Source organism: Felis catus, chromosome E1 (genome assembly GCF_018350175.1).
Source record: "Felis catus isolate Fca126 chromosome E1, F.catus_Fca126_mat1.0, whole genome shotgun sequence".
Lineage (NCBI taxonomy): Eukaryota > Metazoa > Chordata > Mammalia > Carnivora > Felidae > Felis > Felis catus.
In genome coordinates this window covers 17,875,671-17,888,664 of record NC_058381.1, presented here as the reverse complement: position 1 = coordinate 17,888,664, position 12,994 = coordinate 17,875,671, and the positions used below count along the sequence as shown (strand labels likewise).

Sequence of the window (12,994 nt, the reverse complement as noted above, 5' to 3'; positions counted from 1 at the left end):
AGTAGGACTGGACGACTGGTATTACATTTTCCTCTAGGACTCCAAAGAGCAGTCAAATGAAGGTTTAACACTGGTCTCTAATCAGGAGACCTGGGATCTGTCCCAGTTCTGCCACTGATTGCCTATGACCCTGGATGACTCAGGTTGGTGGGCAGGAGTTTCCCTGTCTGTAAAGTAAGACTAGTAAAACCTTTCTTCTCCTCCTTTCAAAGATATGGTGGAGACAGAGGGTGACATATGTGAAAGGGATGGCTGAGTCGGGGGAAGATCTAGCCTCCACTAGGAACAGGACCTGAACATCAAAGGTTAATGAGGCCCAAAGGATGAATCATTTCAGTCCACTTCAGCGTAACTACAGGAGGCCAAAGAGGGATAGAGGTAGTGGTGGTGGAAAAGGCAGATTTGGCACTGGTAGGCAAAAAAGTCCATTTGAGAGCATGTCACTGTGGCATTTCGGGGAAAGCACACTATGTTAGAAAAAGGCTACTATAATCCCTGTCAAGCAGCTCTGTTTCTAGAAAACTGATGAAGAGGCAATAGAAATTTGGAGTAAGACAATTTGGCTCTGTTAATTCTTTGGAGTCCTCATTCTACACTTGTAAGCCTCAGTTTCTTCCTTTCTAAAATGGAGGTACTATCACCGGCACCCCAAACAGCTGCATGGATGAAATGAGAGAACATATGTAAAATACCCAGCATTTGACGGGCACTAAAATATTGTTAGTTCTTCTTCTCCACCCTCTTTTCCTGGTTTTACTTTTTCTTTCACATCCAGTTTCTGCAGTGGCAGGTTTCTGAAAGGCCTCCTGGCTCCTGGTGCTTCTAACTGGCTCTGCTCTAACCTAACTGGGGATGCACAGGAAGAGATGCGGACAGGTGGTTAGGCTGGAGGACAGCCTGGTTTGTGGACTTCAGGGGCAATCAAACCATAGCTGGGGCTAACTGGCTGACTTGGCCTTGCCTTGCCTTTTAATAAGAACCCGTGCGCAGATGTTGAAAACTAAAAGTCTGTTTACCTTCTTAAAGGCTGAAAACTGTTACACACATAAACCACAATCTCTGAATCATCTCATCCTGTTTCTGCAACCAAGGAAATCATCATTCATTGTGACATCATGTTCAGGGGCCAGGAAAACAGAAGTGATGTCACAACAAAGGCAAGTTGCTTGGTGTGTGATTAGTGTGGGGGGAGGGAAGGGGATGGTTTACAGTTCATAGACAGATTCTAATCCTCTAATTTGAGGATTGGGTCTCTCATATTCTGACTGGAAAAACACCTACTTCCTTTTTTGATAAAGAGGAATTTAGCTTTCGCACCCCACAAAAGTTCTCAAAGTAGAAAATCATGTTCTCAAAGCCAGTACTGAACTATCAAAGCCAAGGGAAGGGGAGCTAAAGAGAGATTAGGCAACCTGGGGTACAAAGGCTTCCGAGTACTCTCCCACACACCCAGCCAAGCCTGATTTGCCTTGGGGTGAGGGGCATCCTTCTTCCATCAAGCTGGAGAAGCAGCCTTGCTTTTCTTCAGCTACTTTCAGTCAGGGATAGAACTGCCACATTCAGGCCACTTTTCAGGAGGTCTACAACTCCTCAGTCTACTCCTGTCACTAGTGAATGAACATGGCTCAATAAATTAACACACCTCTTCTGCCCATTTCAGCAGCCCATGTTTGGATTTTAGGCCCTACTGGATTCCAAACAGTCACCATGGGGAGAGTGAGGGTGATTCCAGGGCTGGAAAAGACAAGAAGAAGGGACGAAAATGCCTTCAGGGCCAGGCCGTCTTAGCTCTAGAATATCAGTGCTCTAGATCTGGCACTCTGAGCAAAGCCTTCAGAAAGCGCCATTATTACCTTTCGGCGAACAGTGCACCGGTGACACATCCACTCCCCAGGAGGCAACATCTCTTCACTCAGTGGAGGATTACTGTGGGGAAAAGACAAGGGCAAGACTAAGTACTAACCTTTGATGCAGCAGGAAAAAGCCTAGGTAGGTCTGGCACAGAGCTACCTGTCCCTCGACTCCTATTCTGGCCCGTCCTGTAGCACTGCCAGGGCTCTTTCTCTCATCTTTCAAGATGCTAACGTGGCATCGTTTACAATAACCTAAAGAGTGAGGACCTACTCCCACATCTTAGGAAGAGAAGCCAAATCCAGAGCTCTCAACATTGGGCTTTACAGAGAAAGACAGAAGTAGTCTGGAGCCTTGAGAATCATCCCCCAACTATATCATGCTAATAGAATCATTGATAGGTTCTCTACAGTCTTCAAAGTTTGTCGGTATAAGTCTAAGCTCTTTCATCTGCAATTCAAAGCCCTGTGTAGCACGGTCCCATTCTACCTTCCCAGGACCCTTTCAGGTACGCTTTCGCCAAGTCAAATTGAAGACTTGATATTTCTTTCTCTAGAGCCCTTTCCCACTAGAACGCTATGCCTCTTAAACCCTATTAATCCTGTAAGGCTTAATTAAAGATGGCTGCAAAGTCTTTGCTATTCCTACCATCTAAAGGTAGGCCACTTCCTTCCTCTTGAATTAGGCTTGCCTTGTGACTTGTATTGACTAGTAGAATGCAGCAGAGGTGACCTATGTTGTAACTTCCGAGGCTGGCTCTTAAGAGACCTGCAGATTCCATTTTTTCATGTTTGGAATGTTCCATCTCAGGGCCCTGCTGTCACGCCAAGAGGCCACACTCAGGAGAGTTAAGGCGCTCCAATTAACAGCTTCCTCTGAATTCCAAGCCAAAAGCCAGCATGAATTACTGCTATGTGACTAAGCTGTCTTAGATCATGCCAGCTTAGTAGAGCCTCTAAAGTACTGTGGTCCCAGACAACACAACGCTGAACAGAAAAACCACCCAGCTGAGCTAAGTCACCACATGGACTTGTGAGAGAGAATAACCAGTGACTGTTTTAAGCCACTGAGTTTTGGGTAGTTTGTTACACAGCAACATGTAACTCAGTACAGCTCCTCCATGTGCTCTGCCTGGATTACTGGGACCTCCTGGATATGTGGATTGTATGATTTAGTTCTCTTTTGCGACTTCTCATGTTTTCCCTTGTGTGGCAGTTCTCTCTCTTTTTTTAATGTTTATTTTTGAGAGAGAGAGAAAGAGACAGAGAGAACATGAGCAGGGGAGGGGCAGAGAAAGAGGGAGACAGAGAATCTGAAGCAGGTTCCAGCCTCTGAGCTCTCTCTCAGCAGAGCCCAATGCGGGGCTCGAACCCATGAACCGTGAGATCATGACCTGAGCTGAAGTCGGATGCTTAACCAACTGAGTCACCCAGGCACCCCCTCTTTTTCTTTCTTAAGTTTTATTTAAGTAATCTCTACACCCAAAGTGTGGCTTGAACTCACAACCCCAAGATCAAGAGTTGCACACTCTTCTGACCCAGCCAGGCGCCCCAGTTCTTTCTTTTCCCTTTTCTTTTCTCTTTCTTTCTCTATCTATCTATCTATCTATCTATCTATCTATCCATCCATCCATCCATCCATCCATCCATCCATCCGTATATTCAATTTTTTTCTTTAGTGTTTGTTTATTTTTGGGAGAGAGAGAGAGAGAGAGAGAGAGAGAGCAGGAAAGGGGCAGACAGAGAGGGAGACACAGAATCTGAAGCAGGCTCCAGGCTCCGAGCTATCAGCATGGAGCCTGACGCGGGGCTCGAACTCAGGGACCATGAGATCAGGACCTGAGCCGAAGTCAGATGCTTAACCAACTGAGCCACCCAGGCACCCCCATCCAATTTTTAAAAAGTTAAGCTCTATGCCCAATGCAAGACTTGAACTCACATCCCTGAGATCAAGAGTCACATGCTCTACTGACTGAGCCAGCCATGTGCCCCTCTTATTTTTTTCATTAGAGGGACCAAGACAAGGACTAAACCTCTTCCCACCTTGTAGCTTTATAATACAGAGGTTGTGCATACAGTAGTCACTCAGTCAATACTGAATCAAAATTAGAGCTGTATAGGGCTGCCCTTACTGAACCTCCAGATCACTGATTTCCACTAAAGTTACACCAAGAACCATATGTATGAGACTTTATTAAATTCTTGAGAGAGTCACATTTCTAAGTCTGTACAGTAGCAGTTCTCAAAGTGTGGTTCCCAGATCAGAAGCAAGCATCAGTGTCATCAGGGAACTTATTAGCAAAGAAACACAAATTCTGAGACCTCACTTCAGGCCTACAGAATCAGAAATTCTGTTATGGAGAATGAGGATACATTTATGCTAAAGAAATTCTTATATCTGGTTCCTAGCAGTCAGAAGGGAGTTTTTCATCAAAAAAAAAAAAAAAAAAAAAAAAAAAAAAAAAAAGAAATACTAAAAAAATAATTGAGGGCTGAACATATAAGGACTCTTCTTGAAGTCCCAAGGCTTAATATTATGCTTCTCTACTGTTTCTATCTACAAGAGCACTTGGCTTGGCAAATTTTCCTAGCTTCTGCTTTGCCACGCTTCCCTGGAGACCTGAATATACATGTCAGGATATCCACTAAGTCCTCACAGCTCTTTGCTTCCTTTCCTCCTTGTTTCACTGGTGGAATCTCAGGAGATCCTTAGTAGGATGCAGAAAACCTGGAGGCATACTGGCCTGTTGTGACAGGTCTTCAAGCCCTAGAGGACCATAGGTGAAAGTCACCTGTAAAGTCTTCTCTAGTTCTCACCAATGGATTTCTGCATAGGCTACATCCAAACTAATGAAATGTATGCATGTAATTTGCAAAGGCTTACAGACTCTGCTATGCTTCAGCAACCACCATATTAAAATTAACCCTGAAAAGGCTGTCACTTCTGATTCTGTTTTTCATCATTTCTTTTCATCTGCCCATTTGGCTTTGTACCAAGATACTCTTTACCAAACATGTAAAGCAGAGAAGGGCAAGGCAAGGTGGTTTGAATCGAGACCTTTTACTAAGATGTAAATGGCTTCCTGGCCACCCTTCATGATTCCCTCAATCTAGCCTCAACCCCTATTGGCAGAATGAGTTATTGAAAACACAATTCTGATCATATCACCCTCCTTATTAAAAAGCCCTTCAGTATCACCCCTACCCTATCCATTATAGGATAAAGTTCAAACTCCTCAGTATTGTAGGTTAAGACCCTTGTGGCCAGAATCCTGTCTCTTTCTCTAGCTTCATTAACCTGGTGGCTCCCCACACAGTCCATATACCCTTTCTTTAGTCTGTCTGTTCATTTTGGAGCTGCTACTTACAACCACAAAAGCTGGCCCTTCCCTCATTCCTTCACCCAGTGGATTCTTTATCTTTTGGGGTTCAAGTCAGATATTACACCTCCAGGACGCCTTCTCTGGCAGCCCCTGATTCCCTATAGCACTTCTGTACCACACTGTACTGAAACTATTATGCACTGGAACCCCCTTCTCTATGATTTACCTTTGTACCTCCACACTCTGCGAGGTGCCTGGCATACACGAAGTACTCAATAAAACTTTAGAGAACTGGCAAACACTGGGGCATCTGGGTGGTTCAGTTGGTTGCACATCCGACTCTTGATTTCAGCTCAGGTCATGATCTCACAGTTTATGAGTTCGAGCCCCACATCGGGCTCTGCACGGACAGTGTGGAGCCTGCTTGGGATCCTCTCTTCCTCTCTATCTGCCCCTCCCCTGCTCACACTCTCTCTCAAGTACACACACACACACACACACACACACACACACACACAGAACTGGGGAATACTAAAATAGGCTTCTAGGAAGCAAATGAGGCAAAGCAATGCAGCTAGGCAGGCACTTGTTTTGGTGGTTAAATTGCACACAAAATAATTTGTTTTCTAAGTCACGAAATGGTAAGATATCAAAGTCAAAGTCCACACTTGCAAACCAACCTGACTCATTTAAATCCTCTTTAAACAATTTGGTTTCTTGGTTCTTTTTTTTAACACAGGGGTAAATTGCTTAAAGTCTGTATTAAGGGGCTCTTAAAAGTGGCTCCTGGTTGGTTTCTAAAGGATCGATTTTAGAGATACCAACCTTAAGAACACTTGTTTCTCAGAATTCTAGATTATGGGCACAGGCTCCTCTTGTCTGCAGTAAAGTGTGTGATAAGGGCTGTGAGTTTAGGGAATAGTACAGAGAAGTCAGAATGTTATTTCCAGGATGAGCACAGAACATTTAAAAGTGAGACCTTGTTGAGATTTTACTGCTTTCTCAAAGACAGAATGCGCATCTTGAAATAAACTTGAAAATGTGGCATCTTTTTAAATGTTTATTTATTTATTTTGAAAGCAAGAGAGAGGGAGAGAGTGCACGAGTCATGTCAGGGATGGGTAGAGAGGGAATGCTAAGCAGGCTCCAGGCTGTCAGCACAGAGCTGGACTCAGGACTAGATCCCACGAACTGTGAGATGATGACCTGAGCCTGAGCTGAAATCAAGAGTCGGCTGCTTAACCGACTGAGCTATCCAGGTGCCCCGAAAATGTGCTATCTTGAGAGAAGGCAGTAATGTATGATAGGATGGATAGGGAAGGAAAGTCTATGTTTCTAGAAAATGAACATCACAGGTACACCCGGAATACAGAAACTGCCCACGATAAAGCTTTCTCATGACAATGTTTCCTCTTTGCCCCTAGTAATTCCTTTCAAGCTAATATTTAGAAGGCAGTTTTTCAACTCAAATATCTAGAGCAAAAGGGATTCATGAAATGGATCCAGGAAAGACAGACTGTCACTGGAGTAATAAGCTCAGGAACTAGTTCCGAAAGAGGCTGTTGTGCAGACAGACTGGTTTGATTCGCTATCAGAAATTTTGCCAACAGGGAGAGGATTCCAGGGAGAAAGGAGATTCTGCAGCTTCAAGACACTCATGTACATAACACATTCTGGAGACTTCCCCATCTCAGCTGCCCATCTTAAAGCTCTTTCTCCCATAAGAATGGTGTTCCCATAAGTTTAGTGTGCAACTTTGAAACGATTACACGCCTACCAGAGTCTTTAAATCAGGATATGTCTGTCAAGAAAAACAAGGCTTTGTCTCAGCTCCCGCTTATCCCTATATATCAACGAAGACAAGGTGCTCAGAGCCATTCTCTATAAAAGGAAATCATTAAAAGTTAAAAGTCAGGTAATGTTGGAAATGCTCTATTAGAGTTTCTGCTGTGCAGCAGTGAAAACCATGAGGACACTATAATGAGCCAGTACTGCCTGTAAAGACATCAGTATGCTTCCTAGTCACTAAAGCTCAGAAACAGCAGACTGACAATCTCATCTTATGTCTACATAGCATATTACAGTTCACAAAGTGTTTTCACAGATGCTCTTATTTGATCTTCACCAGCACACTGTGACAATTCTTATTCCCGTCATACAGGTGAGGAAATGGACTCATCTGAAGCCATGGAGCCAGTTAAGTTGCAGAATTAGAACTCGAATCAGTTTCTTGGTTCTTTCAAATCTTGAGCCCAAGCTGTTTGTAAAAAACCTTTGGTAGTTCTCTTATTTCTGGGGAACACAGTGGAATATTCGCTAAAATATCTTCCTCAACCCTCAAGGTCGAGCATTTCCTTCGACATCAGTCAATATTTATTGAGTTCCCACTGCTTACTAACCAATGCCACGCTGGAGGTACCACACTGGAGGAGGGACAAGTGGTTATTATCTACCCTACCAAGAAACAAACTACTCTCCTTTGGGGAGAGAGGACCAAAGTCATTTGTCCTCTCAAGCATTTAATGGACAATCATTTTATGCTAGGCAATGTGCTAAGTGGTGAAATTTCAGACATGGTCCCTGCTCTCAGGGATCACAGGCTAGAACATCATGAAAAGAACAGTTGACAATGAGACCACATACAATCGAATACACCCTGATCCTTGCCACACAGAGCTATGTAAGACTTAACTGTGCACAGATGCCAGACTCAAAGAGCCCCAGAAATTTGGTTATTTGGTACCTGAAGGTGGCAGTGACCTTTTCCCTACTCTTTTTCCATAATTCAGAACTATTCAGCAAGTGGTAAGTCAGTCAGTGATCCTTTAAAGATGGCAAAGTTAAGGATCTTGAGGGGTTCAGGAGGAAACTATAGTTTCGGAAGCAGGTGTATTTCTGTATTTTGAAAAACTACCTGAAAGAAGGAAAGTTCTGGAAGGGAGGACATTTTCCTGGGAATGGGTGTTTTATGTCCATCCAGAACCCAATAGCATATGAACCTTTAGATTCCTTCTGAGAACTGTCCAAGTCATAGAAAGGAAGGTGAGCCCCAGAATATACACGAGCTGGCTTGTCTTGGAAAACTGGTAGCTCTTTAAAGAGTGCCCTGTGGACAGAGCTTTTGCAGAATATCCATCTTCACTGCTTTGGATGTTTCCTCCCAGATCATTTGTTAAAAAGCCCTGGCCCAGGGGTGCCTGGGTGGCTTAGTAGGTTAAGTGTCCAACTTCAGCTCAGGTCATGATCTCATGGTTAGTGAGTTTGAGCCCCACATCAGTCTCTGTGCTGACAGTGTGGGTCTGCATGCGATTCTCTCTCCCTTCTCTCTCTGCCCTTCCCCCACTTGCTTTCTCAAAAAGTAAATAATAAACTTAGGAATAAAAAAAAAAAAAAAAAAAAAAAAAGCCCTGGCCTGGGGCACCTGGGTGGCTCAGTCCATTAAGCGTCTGACTCTTGATTTCGGCTCAGGTCATGACTTCATGGTTTGTGAGACTGAGCCCTGTGCCAGGCTCAATCTCTCCCTCTCTCAAAAATAAATACAACTTTAAAAAAGTCTATTTCTGGAGTCCTCAAAGAGAAAACCACAAACTTGCACCCCTCAGCTAACTGTAATGCCTGCATTGATAGACCTCTCCATGTCAAAGATTCAAAGCCCAGAGCCAGATGATCCCAACTCACAGCCAAAGGATGAAGTCCAGTTTTAATTTAGAATGCCTCTTTCATTCACTAATGAGGCTGCAGCCCACCACTGCAGGTGGAAGACGTTAGTTGTCATGGTTCTTGGCTCTCTAATTAAGAGGATCTATTTCAAGTCATATACCAGTGTGGCTGATCTGAGTCTAACCTCACTCATCTCCCCCACCTATTAATACATATGAACCTGCACGATATTAACATTTACTTCAGATTTAGTCGCCACCAATGGGACCTGTTGCTCCACAGCTCTGCGTTAATTATCCATCCAGCGCAAGCAGTTTTTCAATATGGAACTGGAAAGGAGAAGGGGGAGGGGAACAAGAGAACAAAGGGAGGAGGGGAGAGGTGGAGAGAGAGAGGGAGACAAGGAAGCAGAAAGACTGCCTTTTATTTCAGAGACCTATTTTTTTGCATTAAAACATGCAGATAAAAATGGTGTTGGGCTGTGGACTTGTTTTTAAAAAATACGTTAGGTTACTGACGTATGGTTTGCAACTGTCCATCCAGCTAAGTGACACTGACATTTTAAAACTTGAGCCAAAGGCAGCTGGGGAGACATGGAAATATCACTTAACCAAATTAAAAGCTTTGGTATGTGTCTTAGGACAAAAGGAAGCAAGATGGATGAACAATATTTGAGAAAGAAGACACTTCATTTTTTCTTCCTAGACTGACAAAATATTCTATTTAATACAAAGGCTGAACAGGAACACTATGCAGACAGCATATCTGTACACAATACACCAACAGCCTTCCACTCGGGCTCTCTTCTAAAAGAGGTCAGTCGCATGAACTGCTAGGGTCTTTCCTGTCAGAACCCATCATTCACCAAGAATCAGAAGCTCTCGAGCCATATGTGGCAGTTTCAGTTAAAATATCAGACTAAGAAAGATTTCACTGCCCCCCCCCATCTATATGTCCCCTCCCCTTTTTGGGTGGTGGTGGGGTGTTCAACCAGCAAACAATAGCATTGAGCAGTTTTGATTTTTAATTTCACAGTTCATGGGTCTCACCCATCCATCTGAGGTCCACTACCAGATAAAAATCCTGCAATTATATTTAACGGCATTGTGTTAAGAGCGACTGCAAAAGACAATACATGCTCAGAACAGGCCCACTCTCCCTCAGACCAGCCCTGCTGCCCTTGGCCAGCTCAGGAAATATGTTGGTATTAGCCAAAATGGGAGCGAAGGTGATCACTGACAGGACCACCATCACGTCTCAGCCTCCTGGCAGCCATCTTGATCTACAAAGGAACCTAGGAGCACAGAAAACAAGCCTTTTGTAAACTGAAACCAGCTTCTGTTCTAGAAAAGCGAAGAGGTGCCAGGTAAAATTTAATTTAAAAATATCTTTTAAAACTTAAAAGCTGTCTTAATATATCCAAATTTAATGGTCTAAGTTTTGAAGAAACAAAATCTAATGAAATTTAAATGTCAGCATTAAACAGTAAGTTTCCTCTGGACACTTGTATGGGCATCAGTTTTTATCTTCAAATATAGCCTACCTTTCAAAGGCAGGGAAGATGGCCATACTGAAAGGCAATAGAGGTAAAAACAAAGTTCAGGGGTCCTTGCCCTCCTTCATCCTAGCTACTGACTCAAGCACAGCTAATGCCACAAAGTACATAAAAAGTACAAGGACCGCTGGCTTTTTCATGCAAAGCCTCAGTAGCAGTGTTAACAAGGAAACCAATGAAGTGCCAGGCCATTACAAATGCCCCATTGAGAAACTTAGCTAGTTGCGTCACTTCCACAGGCATACAGTCCTTTCAAACTAGCTGACTGTGCCCCCAAATTTCATTGCCTTCTATGCAGAGCTGGTTTGTGGCATCCTCCCAGTGAAGGACACCTGGGGAACAGGGTTACAAAGTCAGTGCAGCAAAAGGAGGGTGGGAGGGTAGAGCACCAACAGTTACACCAGGTGTTTTCCCTCTGCTAACTTCTCTACAAGCTGAGACTGGGTGCCACAGGGCCTTATCTATCATGAGTTTGGCTATTCTGTCAATCCTGGCTTCTCCACAATGGCAAATGAGCTGGCTACAGACATTTTAAAAATGTGCTTCATTCATTCACCTCATCAGAGATGTTGGAGCCCCCACCTGTTTTGGAAGTCAACATTCTGGCCTCAACACTTTCTGATGTTCCTAGGGAATGTTCCATTGGAAAGAAGAATCCACAATTGTAACTGTGTATTCCAGAAGAGTCTCAGAGGTATGGAAAACTGGGCACTGTTCCGTAGCCAAATTTATTGGACTATCAAGAACAAGGAAATAACCAGGCCGTATTCTTTTTTTTTTAATTTTTTTTTTCAACGTTTTTAATTTATTTTTGGGACAGAGAGAGACAGAGCATGAACGGGGGAGGGGCAGAGAGAGAGGGAGACACAGCATCGGAAACAGGCTCCAGGCTCCGAGCCATCAGCCCAGAGCCTGACGCAGGGCTCGAACTCACGGACCGCGAGATCGTGACCTGGCCGAAGTCGGACGCTTAACCGACTGCGCCACCCAGGCGCCCCGACCAGGCCGTATTCTTTTTGCACACACAGCTCAGGAAATCTGGATCAGTTTACATCTTAGAGATACTGGACCTCAAATTCTATAAAGGCTGGGAAAACTAAAAACACTAGCAATGTCTTTATTTGAAATCCAACTAAATACAGGGAGCAGGTTTCTACTTAAGACCCAGCTGCTTCTCCCTAAGGAGAATTTCTGCTTAATTTACCCTCCTCTGACAGGGTCTCCTTAAAAAAAGGAAAAATAGAGAATAATAATAATTTGCACCAAAGCAGCACAGGGCCTATTCCCTCCCTCTTTTACCACCCCCCCCCCAATTTTACTCATAAACCTTAAAGCTCCCCACCCTACATGACTGAAGTAATCTCCTGGGCATACTGTCAAACTATGCTGTCGTGGTTTGATGCCACAGCTAAGTGCTGACTTGAGCTTCTGAAGCCTTCCAGTTATACCCCCAGTGACCTATTTAGGAGGTGAACATACTTCTCCGAGAGAGAGCACCATAATTTTTTCCCTTTGGCCCACTTTTATCTCAGATGATCCCTAACCACAGAATGATCACCCTTAAAGGTCTGATCGTGTGCACACAAACGATAAGATTTGAGGAAAGCTCTTACGCAGCAAGCATACAAATCTTGGACATGAGTTCTTTCCCATAATTTCAATAAACTGCAGCTACTTTTCTTACCATACAGCTTACTTCAACACCAACAAACTGAAGCCTGCAGTCAAAGATGTCTGATATCGTGGAATGAGGTGTTATAAGAATTAAGTTAAGCTAGAATGGCTAAGTGTCATCTAAGCCAGGCAAAACCATGAGGAGTAAAAAGGAAGGATAAAGAAAACAAAAATGAGAGGCAACTGGGTGGCTCAGTCGGTTAAGCGTCCGACTTCACCTCAGATCATGACCTCACAGTTCATGGGTACGAGCCCTGTGTCAGGCTCTGTGCTGACAGCTCAGAGCCTGGAGCCTGCTTCAGATTCTGTGTCTCCCTCTCTCTCTGCCGCCTGCACCACCCCTCCCCCCCGCCTTTCACACTCTCTCCTTCTTTCTCTCTCTCAAAAATGATTAACATTAAAAAAAATGATAAAGCCAAACAATGTTTATCAAAAGGCCAAAATCACTGACAGAATACTCCCTATATTTAAGATGCTTTCAAAAAATGGCAAGCAAGGGGAGCCTGAGTGGCTTAGTCAGTTAAGGGTCTTGATTCAGCTCAGGTCATGATCTCACGGTTCGGGAGTTCGAGCCCCACATTGGGCTCTGCGCTGACAGCACAGAGCCTGCTTAGGATTCCCTCTCTCGAGCCCCTGCTCAAGCTCTTGCTCTGTCTCTCTTAAAATAAATATATAAACTTACAAAAAACAAAAAACGGCAAGCAAGATCAAGGAAAGTTGAATACAGCCAGCCTATGCATAAAAAGAACTATAAGGGGCACCTGGGTGGCTTGGTGGGTTATGCATCCGACTTCAGCTCAGGTCATGATCTTGTGGTTCCTGAGTTCGAGCCCCACATCGGGCTCTGTGCTGACAGCTCAGAGCCTGGAGCCTGCTTCAGATTCTGTGTCTCCCTCTCTCTGTGGCCCTTCCCTTCTCGAGCTTTGTCTCTC

General features: G+C 44.1%; 1 protein-coding gene across 3 annotated transcripts in view; it reads right to left on the bottom strand.

Annotated features, from left to right (window-relative positions):
- The window catches only part of PHF12 (PHD finger protein 12), a 41,418-nt gene that overhangs the window by 16,980 nt on the left and 11,444 nt on the right, over positions 1-12,994 (bottom strand). For 2 of the 3 annotated variants that reach the window (XM_045045125.1, XM_003996473.6), the window contains exon 3: positions 1,854-1,926. In XM_045045125.1, the coding sequence (XP_044901060.1) occupies positions 1,854-1,926 (73 nt within the window). Of the gene's footprint in view, positions 1-1,853; positions 1,927-2,499; positions 3,096-12,994 lie in introns of those variants that run through there. The other variant, XM_045045126.1, reaches the window with a different exon arrangement.